The sequence below is a fragment of the Doryrhamphus excisus genome, chromosome 2 (genome assembly GCF_030265055.1).
Source record: "Doryrhamphus excisus isolate RoL2022-K1 chromosome 2, RoL_Dexc_1.0, whole genome shotgun sequence".
In the NCBI taxonomy this organism is placed as follows: Eukaryota; Metazoa; Chordata; class Actinopteri; order Syngnathiformes; family Syngnathidae; genus Doryrhamphus; species Doryrhamphus excisus.
Genome location: NC_080467.1, coordinates 18,674,517 through 18,687,437, shown reverse-complemented (window position 1 = coordinate 18,687,437; position 12,921 = coordinate 18,674,517). Strand labels below are relative to the sequence as shown.

At 42.3% G+C, this 12,921-nt stretch overlaps 1 protein-coding gene across 1 annotated transcript; it reads right to left on the bottom strand.

Moving 5' to 3' along the window:
- Positions 1-10,659: 10,659 nt before the first annotated feature.
- On the bottom strand, positions 10,660-12,638 carry si:dkey-175m17.6 (N-acetyllactosaminide beta-1,3-N-acetylglucosaminyltransferase 2). The gene is made up of 2 exons (XM_058064136.1): positions 12,508-12,638; positions 10,660-12,029 (listed from the first exon to the last, which is right to left on the bottom strand). The coding sequence occupies exon 2, from the start codon at positions 12,001-12,003 to the stop codon at positions 10,660-10,662; it is 1,344 nt and encodes a 447-aa protein (XP_057920119.1). The 5' UTR covers positions 12,004-12,029; positions 12,508-12,638.
- Positions 12,639-12,921: the final 283 nt, after the last annotated feature.

The following is a 12,921-nucleotide window of genomic DNA, read 5'->3' as shown; positions in this document are numbered from 1 at the left end:
GATTGTACCACTCTCATTACATGGGGGTGCCCACGGCTGCTGCTGCTGAGTAGGGGTGTTTTAGAGTATCCGACTAGTCAATTCGCAGTCATATTCGACTATGAATCTCACCGTCAAATCGTATGAAGATGTCATGCGATCAAGATTGTACCAACTCTCATTACATGGGGGTGCCCATGGATACTGCTGAGTTGGGGTGTCTTATACTATTTAACGATTCAATTTGTAAGTCTTATTCAACTATCATGAAATGTTATGTGATCAAGATAGTACCATTCTGATTTCATTGGGGGTGCCCAGGGATGCTGCTGAGTAGGCGTGTTTTAGAGTATCCGACTAGTCAATTCGGAGTCATATTCGACTATGAATCTCACCGTCAAATCATATAAAGATGTCATGTGATTAAGATTGTACCACTCTCATTACATGGGGGTGCCCACGGATACTGCTGAGTAGGAGTGTCTTATACTATTTGACGATTCAATTTGTAAGTCTTATTCGACTATCAATCTCATTGGCGAATCATAAAATGTTATGTGATCAAGATAGTACCATTCTGTTTCCATTGGGAGTGCCCACGAATGCTGTTAAGTAGGGGTGTTTCAGAGTATTTGACTATTATATAATATAATATTCAACTCTCAATCTTACCTTTGGATAAATCATAATGTTATGTGATCAAGATTGTACCACTCTCATTACATGGGGGGGCCCACGGCTTCTGCTGCTGAGTAGGGGTGTTTCAGAGTATGCGACTAGTCAATTCGCAGTCATATTGGACTATGAATTTCCCCCCACACTCTCCCCCCAACTCCCCATTTTCCCCATTCATTCATCCTTTGTGAATAATGTAGTGGCCAAGCAGCTGCACCGCCATTGTCCCTGCTTCAATGTTAATGCTTTGTCCTTGTCACAATTACTGGCTCACTATCGTCCATCACGACTAATCATTGTCACGCAGCAAATAAAACACATTATAAAACAAAGGCAAGCAAGCAGAATAGTATTTGATGATTCAGGAGGGCCTGGCTAACTTTGATGATGTATTTTAATAAATGCATCATGTCGTACATTGTAGCATCTCAATTTAATGAGTGCTGCTAAACGGGTTTGTCAATAAAGACTCTATTTACGTTCCATCTCAGAGCCTTTACTTTCAAGTACTGTAAAATGGAACATGCAGAAATATAGCAAGTCAATTATAAGACACAAATCATCTATGTTTGACGTTCAACATCAATGATATGCATTAAAAGCAGATGTGCTAGCTCAATTCTACTTTACATTGAAAATCCCATATAATGGCTAGCCTTAGCATTAGCAATTTTACAAACACTTCCCAATATGACAATATTATCCCAATTTATAACTAAGTTGCACAAGTACTTAAACAAGTGATATATGTCCGATAAATATCGGTATCAATAATTATCGGACCATTATCACCATAAAAATGCGATATCGGTTGATATTTTTTTTCCCGAAATCATGAAATACATTCAGTCCATTACACGAGGAGATATGTCATGTTACACATGTTACACATATCGATGTCGGCTGACACAGACACAATATCAGTAATGGCAGTAGATTGCTAGCAAACATTAGCCACATTTACATGAGCAGTTTTTCCTTTTTCCGAATGGAATCTTTCTGAATGACTTTTCCAAAAACAATGGTAAGGTATGGAAATGAATATTATTATTATAATAGATAATATAATTATAATATATATCCTGTCTACATGCGCCGCTATAATCAACCAGAATAGTCAATGGGGCATGCCCAGTAAAACGTAAACATCAACATCACGTGATACTGACTTCCCCGAGTTTTTTTTTCACTTGTTGGAATAACTCCGTATTGCTAGTTAATAACTCCGCCCACCCGAGTTTTCTGATTGGCTGAAGACACAATCTACTAAACCTTAGCCAATCCCCCCCCCCCCTCCCTTGTCACTCTGCAACTCTCACTGCGCTGCAGATTAGTAATGAAGTCGGTAATATATTTTTAGGCGGCTTCAGTATGGGCTGCACGGTGATCGAGTGGTTAGCACGCAGGCCTCACAGCTAGGAGACTTGAGTTCAATTCCACCCTCTGCCATCTCTGTGTGGAGTTTGCATGTTCTCCCCGTGCATTTGTACTTCGGTTACCTTCCACATTCCAAAAACATGCTAGGTTAATTGGCGACTTCAAATTGTCCATAGGTATGAATGTGAGTGTGAATGGTTGTTTGTCTATATGTGCCCTGTGATTGGCTGGCCACCAGTCCAGGGTGTACACCGCCTCTCACTCGAAGACAGCTGGGATAGGCTCCAGCACCACCCGCGACCCTCGTGAGGATAACCGGTAGAAAATGGATGGATGGATGGCGACTTCAGTAAGGTACAGTAACGGGGTGTCAAAAATGATTTAGATTACCTGTTACTGACAAAACTAACGGCGTTAGTAATTCCGTTATTCCCATCACTGCTCGCGATCCACTGAAAACAGGACCTGAGGCCCCCACTTTAGATGTCGTCATTGAACAGTAACAAGCCGACATCAGTCATTATCAGTGTTTCTCAACTTGACTCAGTGTCCCCTGAAACCATTTACGTGTAAACACAGAATCATTCACATTGTCAACATCTTGTTTTCTGCACGGGTGCACATCTTGACAGATTGTCGTGCAGCTTACATTCATATTTGGAGCCATCTAAAAGCACTCACCGGTTGCTAGTTTGCTTACCCTTTGTCTCCTGAAATCTGAGGGGTGTCCTCACTTGTGTGAGAGACGAGGTGCCGGTGGAGTGTTTGCACATGTGCGTGCCGCATCAATCAAATCGATCGCAATCAGAGCAGGCTGGTTTCCATTACCGATTTAATTATCCCCCATCAAACAAACATGATAGGACCTTGAGATCACTTAGGCCACAGTCATACACTCACACACACACTTTCACACCCACACAGGTTTGACCTTGTTTTAGGTCGCTGTGACGGTTCACGTGGAGCCACATGCTAAGACACAGGGACTCGTTGAGTGATGTACCGTCTGTGGTCTTGATTCACTGCTTAGCTTTTTGTCTGTTTTAGTAAATGACTGTGAGAATCAGCATGGTGGAACGCGATATGACATCTGCGTCACAGCCAGATTCTGGGTTTGAATCCCAGCTCTTGTCTGTGTAGAGCAATGTGGTTATTATTTAATTGGCAAAACTAAAGAAACTAAAACAAAAAAAATAAAATAATAATTTAGTCAAAAGGGCTGCACAGAGGTCGAGTGGTTAGCACCCAGACCTCACAGCTGACCTGAGTTCAATCCCATCTCGGCCATCTCTGTGTGGAGTTTGCATGTTCTCCCCGTGCATGCGTGGGTTTTCTCCGGGTACTCCGGTTTCCTTCCGCATTCCAAAAACATGCTAGGTTAATTGCCGACTCCAAATTGTCCATAGGTATGAATGTGAGTGTGAATGGTGGTTTGTCTATACATATGTGCCCTGTGATTGGCTGGCCACCAGTTCAGGTTGTACCCCGCCTCTCACCCAAAGACAGCTAGGATAGGCTCCAGAACCCCTCGTGAGGATAAGCGGTAGAAAATGAATGAATTTAGTCAAAGAAGTTGTAATTTTGCGAGAATAACACTGAGATATTATGAGGAAAGTAACATTTTTGCAGCATAAAGCGGGAAAAAAATCATGATATTTTATGAGAAACTAAACAAATTGTGGAAAATCAAGTTGGACAAAAAGTTACAATATTATGGGAATAAAGACAAAATATTTGGCGAGGAAAATGTACAAGACGAAAGTTGAAGAAACCAAAATATAGCTGCAATTTTACAAGAGTCATATTCTAACCGAAAAAGTTGCCATTTAAAAAAATAGACTTGTGAACTCAGGGAAATAAGATCATTTTGTGAATATAGAGTTTTAAAAAAATGGAAAAAAAGTCATAATATAACAAGAAGAAAATTTATAAGCAGAAAAAACTAACAAAAAAACAGCAAAAATGAAACACAAATTGCGCTAATAATAAAAAGTTGTGTTCTGTACTTGCAAGGGTTCCTGCTGTCCAAAAACACGCATGTTATATTATTAACTATATTAAGCTCCAGCTTACCTGCATGGTATGAATCTAATGACCGATGGAACACTCAAAGAAGTTGTTTTGATGCTGCAGCGTGCAAGCAGCAGCTCGTCTGCGGTGAAAGTCAGACACAGACAGCAGCGAGTCTTGCGTCTGCTGGTGTCTCTGTCTAATTAGGCTGCAGATAGCATGCTCTCGCCGTCTCCCTCTCCGCTGTGATTACATAACGACCATTGCGGTGAAATATCTGAGCCTTGTGTGGGCGCGCTTGTAGTATGAACATGAAAGTGAGAGCAAGTGTGACTCAGTGCATGACCTAGAATCATTGAAGAGTCTCTCACGGCTTCATTATAGTCTGAACTGGAAGCTGAGTATCCATAACCTTCACATGATCACCCCGTTTTGACTTTGCTGATGTATGCGTGCCTTTTTGTTTTTTATCCTTCTCCATTATTGCTCGCTTCTTATCAGCATTTTCACCCTAGTGTCCCCTCTTTGTCGCTGGCAAAGAGTCATGTGATTCTAATGATCTACTTCCCCACTTCCATAACTAATAGTCAGTGTTATAATTATTTCATCTTATTTTACCCCCTTGTTATCTGTGAGAGCTTCCATCAATTTGTTCTGGAGGATCGCTTTGAATACCATCTGAAGCATCATAGCCGTGCTTCGTTTAAGGGGTGAAGCCGATACCAGATGAACGATGGAGTTATCTCAGTATCGCGGAGTATTTGAGCGGAAAGTAATGGTTTCTGCCACCAGCCAACTCCAATCTGCGATATGTGTGACAACTTTACTAACAAGCTAGAATATAATGTAACAATCAAACTTTAAAGATTTAAACACCCCTGAAATATAAATAAAATGTTAACTAAAAGGACTCAGTAATGAATAGCTGGTGGCCGGCTGTGGGTGGAATACTTTAAAACAGACCGTTTTCACAGGAAGCACAAAATCCAAAGAAATACAGCTGAATAGGTGCAGATTCTGGAAGAGCTTTCTGTGCTAGTTATATTAAACAAAGATCAAAAAATTACAAACTCGGAAGGGAATATACCCAAACTTAGATTGACGTGAAACGTCAAAGACTTGAAATGGTTGTCCTTCATTTGTTTTGCTGCACTGTTCTTCCATGGGGGTGTCATGAACAATCATTCATTCATTTCTACCGCTTATCCTCACGAGGGTCGCTGGGGGTGCTGGAGCCTATCCCAGCTGTCTTCGGGTGAGAGGCGGGGTACACCCTGGACTGGTCACCAGCCAATCACAGGGCACATATAGACAAACAACCATTCACACTCACATTCATACCTATGGACAATTTGGAGTGGCTAATTAACCTAGCATGTTTTTGGAATGGGAGAGGAAACCGGAGTACCCGGATTGCATGAGGAGAACATGCAAACTCCACACAGGGATGGCCGAGGGTGGAATTGAACTGCGCACTAACTGCTCGACCGCCGTTCATCTTTCAGTGCTTATTATGTTAATTTTCACTTTCCTGGTGATGGCTTTCCTTTTCCTTGGCGCACAGGAAAGACATAGGAAGAATAAGCAATGCTATTCTTCCCAAAACTTGTATCAACTCCTTTACCAAATGGTGGAAACATGTCTATTTTGATAAATAACCACAAACTACGCCATCTGACCTTTGCACCATGCAAACTCTGGTCTCCTAGCTGTGAGGCATGAGCACTAACTACTTGGTTAGCCGCGCAGCCACGTGTCGTGAACATTCATTCATTCATTCATTTTCTACCGCTTTTCCTCACGAGGGTCGCGGGGGTGCTTTCTTCGGGCGTAAGGCGGGGTACACCCTGGACTGGTCGCCAGCCAATCACAGGGCACATATAGACAAACAACCATTCACACTCACATTCATACCTATGGACATTCAATTTGGCCAATTAACCTAGCATGGTTTTGGAATGTGGGAGGAAACCGGAGTACCCGGAGAAAACCCACGCATGCACGGGGAGAACATGCAAACTCCACACAGAGATGCCCGAGGGTGGAATTGAACCCTGGTCTCCTAGCTGTGAGGTCTGGGCGCTAACCCCTAGACCACCGTGCCGGTGTCGTGAACAATGAACCATAATTTGTTGGAAACAATGCGATCCCAATACTTAATGAATCTGAGCACTTTTGGTGTAACTTTCCGTCATCGGTTTGAAAACTTTTCTTTCAGGACTTCTCGACCACCGTTTTTTCAAATAGGGCCTTGATCTGGAGAACAGCATAGTGCATTTGTAGCTTTAATCAAAGCAGCTTTGACAGTGCTAAATAACGGAGTGAGCTGGACCACTTTCTCGCAACACGTCCCAATTCCAACAGTGGGTCTCGAACCCACTCTCCTCCATTCCAAGCAGACGGAAACTCTACCACTTTCATCAAGACTCCAATCAGAAGCCCTTACTTTGGAACTCTATGACACTGCTAAGGACGGCGCTACACGAGGATGTGTACTTCCTCCACATAGACCTACTGCAGCATTCTTTCACTCACCCTTCACTTTTTTTTCATACCTCATCACCTCGCTTCCCCTCTCCCCCGCCCCTTCTTCTGGCATCCTCTCATCTCCCCCGCTGCATCCTCTCCTCCGAGTACCCCCCCCCCTCCCCCCCTCTGCATCACTCGTCGCCCCTAACCCTCCTCCCCACATGTCTGTCTGTTCGAAACTGGAGCAACATCTTAATCGAGGCTCACAGACGTGACGGGAATTTCTTAGCAACCCCAGCTCTGCTGCAGCAACACACACACACACTTTCTGCTTGGCAGCCAATTAGCAGCCTGCTCTCCAATGCCAACTGAATGACTGCATGTTGATGAGCTGGCGCCACAATGTGTGTGTGTGTGTGTGTGTGTGTGTGATGAGCGAGTGGCCGTCAGAGACAGTAACACAGATAGAAGGATATTTCTTTTATGTGTTCAGGGGAACGAAGGGGATTATGGTGCATTAAAAACACCTCCATGAGGGACAGACTAAGGCAAGGAAGTGGAGGAGTTTGCTTCCTGAGATTTGAGTGTGTGTGTGTGTGTGTGTGTGTGTGTGTGTGTGTGTGTGTGTGTGTGTGTAATGCTGTCCTGGTTCCTTCAATGCGTGTGCATGTGTTTGCTCATAAGCTGCATTACGAGAACAATGGAGATGATTTACATGGACCAGAGCCTTGCTTACTCCTCCTCCTCATCCTCATCCTTCCTCTATTTTTGCTACCTCTCCTTCTTCCCCACCTCACTTCTATCCTGCCTCCACTTTGGGGAGTTCATCCAAAGGTGAACCCTACCTTAAAAAAAAGAAAACCCTCTGATATTCTCTTTGTATGTCAAAAATATTGACACCAGTCTTGACATAATATCCCCCAGCAGTGATGCGATGTTGTTTTCCAGCCCGGGTTTCATCATCCAGTCTTTCTTTTTTCAGAGAGAATATGTTGAAACGTAGACTGCGGGTTTAAAATCTGCCTTCTCAGTTGTTGTTGCCCTACTTTTTGACGCAGTCTCTTATTGACTCCATACAGTCTCTGAAATGAAAAAGGAAGCGCAACATCTTTCAATAAAATGAGATATTTAAGGGAATATATTTGATTTCCAGATAATGTAGATGCCCAAAAATACATTGATTGTGACCATAAAAGTAATAAAAGGCTAAAACATCCAAAGATGCATAAGCACTGTACCTAATGAGCTGTATTCAGATTCTATTCATTCATTTTCTATGCCACTTATCCTCCCTGGGGTCGTGGGAAGGCTGGAGCCACAAGTTTCTTCTAAACTTAAGAAGCCAAAAAATGTACCACTTCCACATGGAACGGGAGGAGACGTTTTGACTAATGGCCTCCAAAGGTTGCCGCATTTTCAAAATAGTAATTGCCATAAAATTCAAATGTAAAGTTATGCCCAAATAATATTATTGATTCATTACTAATTAATAATATTATATTGTATTTTGCTTTTTTATTACTGCTGATTAAGACAAAGTCTGATTGTTTACTCATGAAGCCTAAATTAAATAACAAAATGCATCACAACGTCAAAAAATATGTGTCATGTATAATAATAACAATGATACGGTAATACCATATGGATGTACTTTTAGGGAAATACTGCTATAGCTGGAATCATTTATGGCTTACGTCAGGTGCAGGAACGACAGGATTTTGGAAGGTTGAGCAATGTGATGTAAATTATTGTGAAAGGCTGCCATCTTGTGGACCAAAAGTATGACCGTGTCTTCAAAAATACATCACACAAACACCTCTTATATTCCAGCAGTCATCTTAATTACGGTATTTCTTCTAAAGAGACAATACTATAGGAATGGAATGTACGTATGCTCATAATAGCCTGGGTACAGCTTTTATCGCAGTACAAAGACAGTAGTGTATTGCCTGCATTTCAGCATGGTGGGGGTGTTGTAGTGTCAGGCTGCATGAGTGCTGCCGCTTGAGGTTCATTGAGGGGAAAAATGAGTCTAACCGGATGAGATTCATCTCTTTATGCTGTTGTGCTCCATTTATCTTTTTCAGGATTCCTGGGAAGTTGGAGCCAATCCCAGCTGATTTAGAAGGTGGATACACCCTGGACCGGTCATTCTCAGGGCCGGCATCCATTCCTCATCACAGTGTATTCCATAACTTAACACATTTTAAATTGTCTGTTCTGTAGGCTGCACGGCGGATGAGTGGTTAGCGCAAAGGGCCACACAGCTAGGAGACCCGAGTTCAATCCCACCCTCGACGACTCCAAATTGTATGAATGTGAGTGTGAATGGTTGTTTGTCTATATGTGCCCTATGATTGGCTGGCAACCAGTCCAGGGTGTACCCCGCGTCTCTCCCAAAGACTGCTGGGATAGGCTCCAGCACCCATGTGACCCTCGTGAGGATAAGCGGTAATGAATGAATGAATGAATGTTCTGTGGTATTGTATCATAAATAACGGGTGTCCCACTTTCAGGGCTATTGCAGGAAATGACCACTAGGTGTCCCTCAATCCCAAATGAATTGAGTGTTCAAATGGCTTTTGCGGGTTGGGTCCATGCAGAGGTATGCACAAAATGAGTCGTATTTCTCAGGAGGAATCACTAAGCAAAGTACATGAATGAGCCCAGTTTATAATTTCACTGATTGTGTTAGTTCAGAGTCCTCCATCTGTGATTTCGCTGGAAAAAAATTAATGGGATTTTTTTTACCATCTTTAATTTGAATGATAAGGTGTCATCCAATTTACATGGTTAATAAATAATAAATAAATACAAAAATATAATATACATAAAATGAATAGAATAAGGGAATAAATCATCATAAATTATAAATACAAGAATCAACATGAAATAATTTCAATATACACAAATTTTGCACACAATAACTACATATACATAAGCAGCATTTACAGTATGCAATAACTATACACCACATGAAACATCTACTGTACACAAAAGATATATAAAATACCTGTCTGTGACTGTATGCAAAAATGATGAGACCTATTTGTATTATTTGTAGTAATATAAATGGGTCATCGCTTTACATTTAAATCAATTAGTTAAATGAAGAGTTAAATCAAGAGTTTTACATACAGTAATCCCTTGATCCAATCGATCACGGTTTTCAAAAATATATCAATTCATAAATCCAGTTGTTTTATGGTTGAATACAGCCCATAAATTAAGAATTTTTAAGTACACCATCACTTCCTGTACACCCCCTACTCAGCTCCCGTTGCACTGGAACACATTTATAGGAATCTTGAGCCTCACAAATGAGCCCAGTTTATAATTTTATGGATTGTGTTAGTTTCATTCTTTGCAGTTTACTTTTTTGGGATGTTTGTGCCACATAGATATATGCAGATTTCCAAATTTTATCATTGCTGTTGATGGTAGAACATGTTATAAGTTGATTATAGTTGACTATTGGTCATGTTAAAACTCAACTTTGAACTCTGTGTTGTTTCCTGTCCCCAGCTCCCCAAGCATTATTTATGTCTTGAATGGGTTTTTTATCTTATTATGTCTACCATACTCGGTAATACAAGTGTAAAGGTGATTATAGGGGTGTTATTTCATGCCTAGAGGGCTCTAATAATGTTTAGATGGTTGTAAACTGGTTTTCTATCCTCTAGCTATGGAAATATTTGACTTATAAATATGGAATCTTACTTTGCAGAAATTTGACAGTCAGGTTTGAAAGCAATTACCAGCAATTAATGAGGGATTACTGTAATTATATTGAAGGTGATTTCCTTTCTTGGTATTTATGGCGCCTCCTGGATGCCACTGTGCACTCAGCCTAATGAGCCAGCCGGCATTGTGTCTGACAGACCCTTTGAGGTAGCTCAGATCCCGCCTCCGTTTTGCATAAAGACAGGTATGGTACATCCATCCAACTGCTTATCCTCTTCTTGGATAGTAATGGGATAAATTCCTGTGACCTTTGGTGTTGTGAAGCAACAACACATGCTAACCACTGGAGTACTGTGCTGCTGGTATACATGATTTAATTAATCATGCTGTGGCACTAGAGTTCAACTTTCACGTTTGCATGGCCGCATTCACCCTAATGCGTGCTATTTGACAGGCAAATGAGTCTCAGCAGTGAGCGGGCAGATTGTGCAACTTATGCCATAAAGCTAACATCTCTTTGGGACTCCGTCTGTGAACCAGCAGCACAGACTTGTGAGCGCAGGGATTCCCTCTGTCTGTCTCTGGGAGATCAAATGTTAAAAACCCCGGGTGATGGCTTGGAGAGAGCCCAAGTCTCTGCAAGCACATCCCCAAGTAAACATCATCGATCGGGAAGAGGCGCACTCTCTTGGACACCTCTTTTAATCGTAATGCAAGCGAGAGGGAATACACCACCCCTCCCCCTCCGGCATACGCTGGGTAGGAACCTTTGTAGAATGTTTCTGGGATGTAGTATTTAGTAGATGGATTCCGGTTTGGCATTGCATTACTGATGACATCCCCCACAAATAAATCGATGTGAGTTTCATTCGTGAGAGCTCTCCGCAGTTTGTGCTCCTGCCATTGCTTGTGCAAGTAATCCAGTAGAGCACCAGTTCGAACAAAGACATCATCGTCCCCTTTAAAGATGAACACAGCCGTGGGGCAGTAATGCTGGAGCCAATGCCAGAACAGCAAGTCTTTCAGGGTCAGGTTATAGAAAGTATCTCTGAAATCCCACTGGAGGATGTCGCCGTATTTCTGGTTCTCAAGTTCCAGGAAGTTTTTCAAGTCCGGGTGAGGTCCTGTACTGGAGTCCTGCCTTCCGAGCAGAAACACAGTACGCACAAATCCACCTTTCTTGTACGACTCCCCTTTCACCAGACCGCTGCGGCCCCAAGTTTCACGGATGGCTTGCCTGTTTTCAAAGTTCCCCACCTGAGATTTAATGGCCATGAGGAGCATGGGATATGCTGCGCCAGATTTAGTGGTGTTCCTTTTGCACGTGGTGGGCTGATTGATAAGGATTGGATAGCTCCTGCAGTGCATTGACCTGACAAATGCCTTCATTTGTTCGGGCATGTTGTTGACATCATACTGACCAGCTTCTGAACACTTTTGCGACGTACAGTCAGAGAGGCATTCACCTCCAGTTTGACTTGATAGCTTTGCTTTGGGCTTCCTCTGAGTCCCGGTAGCGTTTCCTCGCAGTATGGGATTATGCTGACGGTCCAAGGAGTGCTGCAACTGGTTCCACAATGCACCGTTCTGCAGATGAAGGTTCCAGAAGGGGCTGAGTGGGTGAGAGGCCAAAGCACCAGAGTTTGCGGAAATCCCCGGAGCAATGTAGTGGATGGTTATTTTCGGGGGAGCGTAGGAGATGGTGACAAATATGGTGACCATGATGTAAATCAGAAGGTGGCAAGTCATCATGCAGGGCAGCAAGCACATGCACAGAAGCCTCCCGTTGCACTTGCAGCATTTGCCCATTTCTTGTGGTGAAATCAGACCCACACCTGCACACAAACAGGACACGATAAATAGAATTCTTTCCACAAAAAAAACATAGAAACTCACTTTCCCACCAAGCGTGCCGCCATGGGTTCGTAACTAGCACTGTAGTCAACCCTCTGGAGTTTCCATCACCTTGGTGATGGCCCAGTGAGGGTTATTAACTCAGCATCATTCTTACCTACCTGGAACTACATGAACATGCACAGGGCAGACAATATGGAACAATGTTACACAATATTACAATATTGTACACACTACAATAACTAATCCTTCGTCTCCCATTAATGTAAAGTAAATGTATCACATGATCGACTGAGCTTTGTATGCTCATACTGTATTTCTTTCCATAACAATATGATTTTTTTTGTCTTTCTATAGTAAAATGCTGAATAGCCACGTATAAACCAACATACTGCTTTACGTATTTAAATATATGAATGTAATTAATCAAGGGACTGGTATAAACATGCACATACTTACAAGAAATCAGTAAAGTCGACTGAGATGAAAGACTCAGTGAGCCACAGGATGCTCCTTGTGTTGTGTTTTCTCATACGGCTGGATGGATGTTAAATATATCATTTCCGATCCGGAAGCATCACTGATGTATGATAGCTGCAAAAAAAACCCTGCAGAATAAAACAGTCCTGATGCAAAACGAATCTGAGCAACAAGTCCCAGGTGAGCCAGCGGGTGCAACGCGCATGGGCACATATTGTCTATATTAAGGTAAGTGTCCAACTATACATAGCCTGATTTAAAACTAGGAAGCAGTTTAACTGAGCTGTGATTTATTTGAGGGATTGATTTGCATGCAGGTGCTGCATGGTGAATATATTGTGTTTGCATGATGCCACCAGATTACCTATGAAAATTTTCACTGACATCATTATT

Bases quoted from the DNA above. Each gene is read 5' to 3' on its own strand.
- si:dkey-175m17.6 (XM_058064136.1), bottom strand. From the start codon at position 12,003: ATGGGCAAATGCTGCAAGTGCAACGGGAGGCTTCTGTGCATGTGCTTG.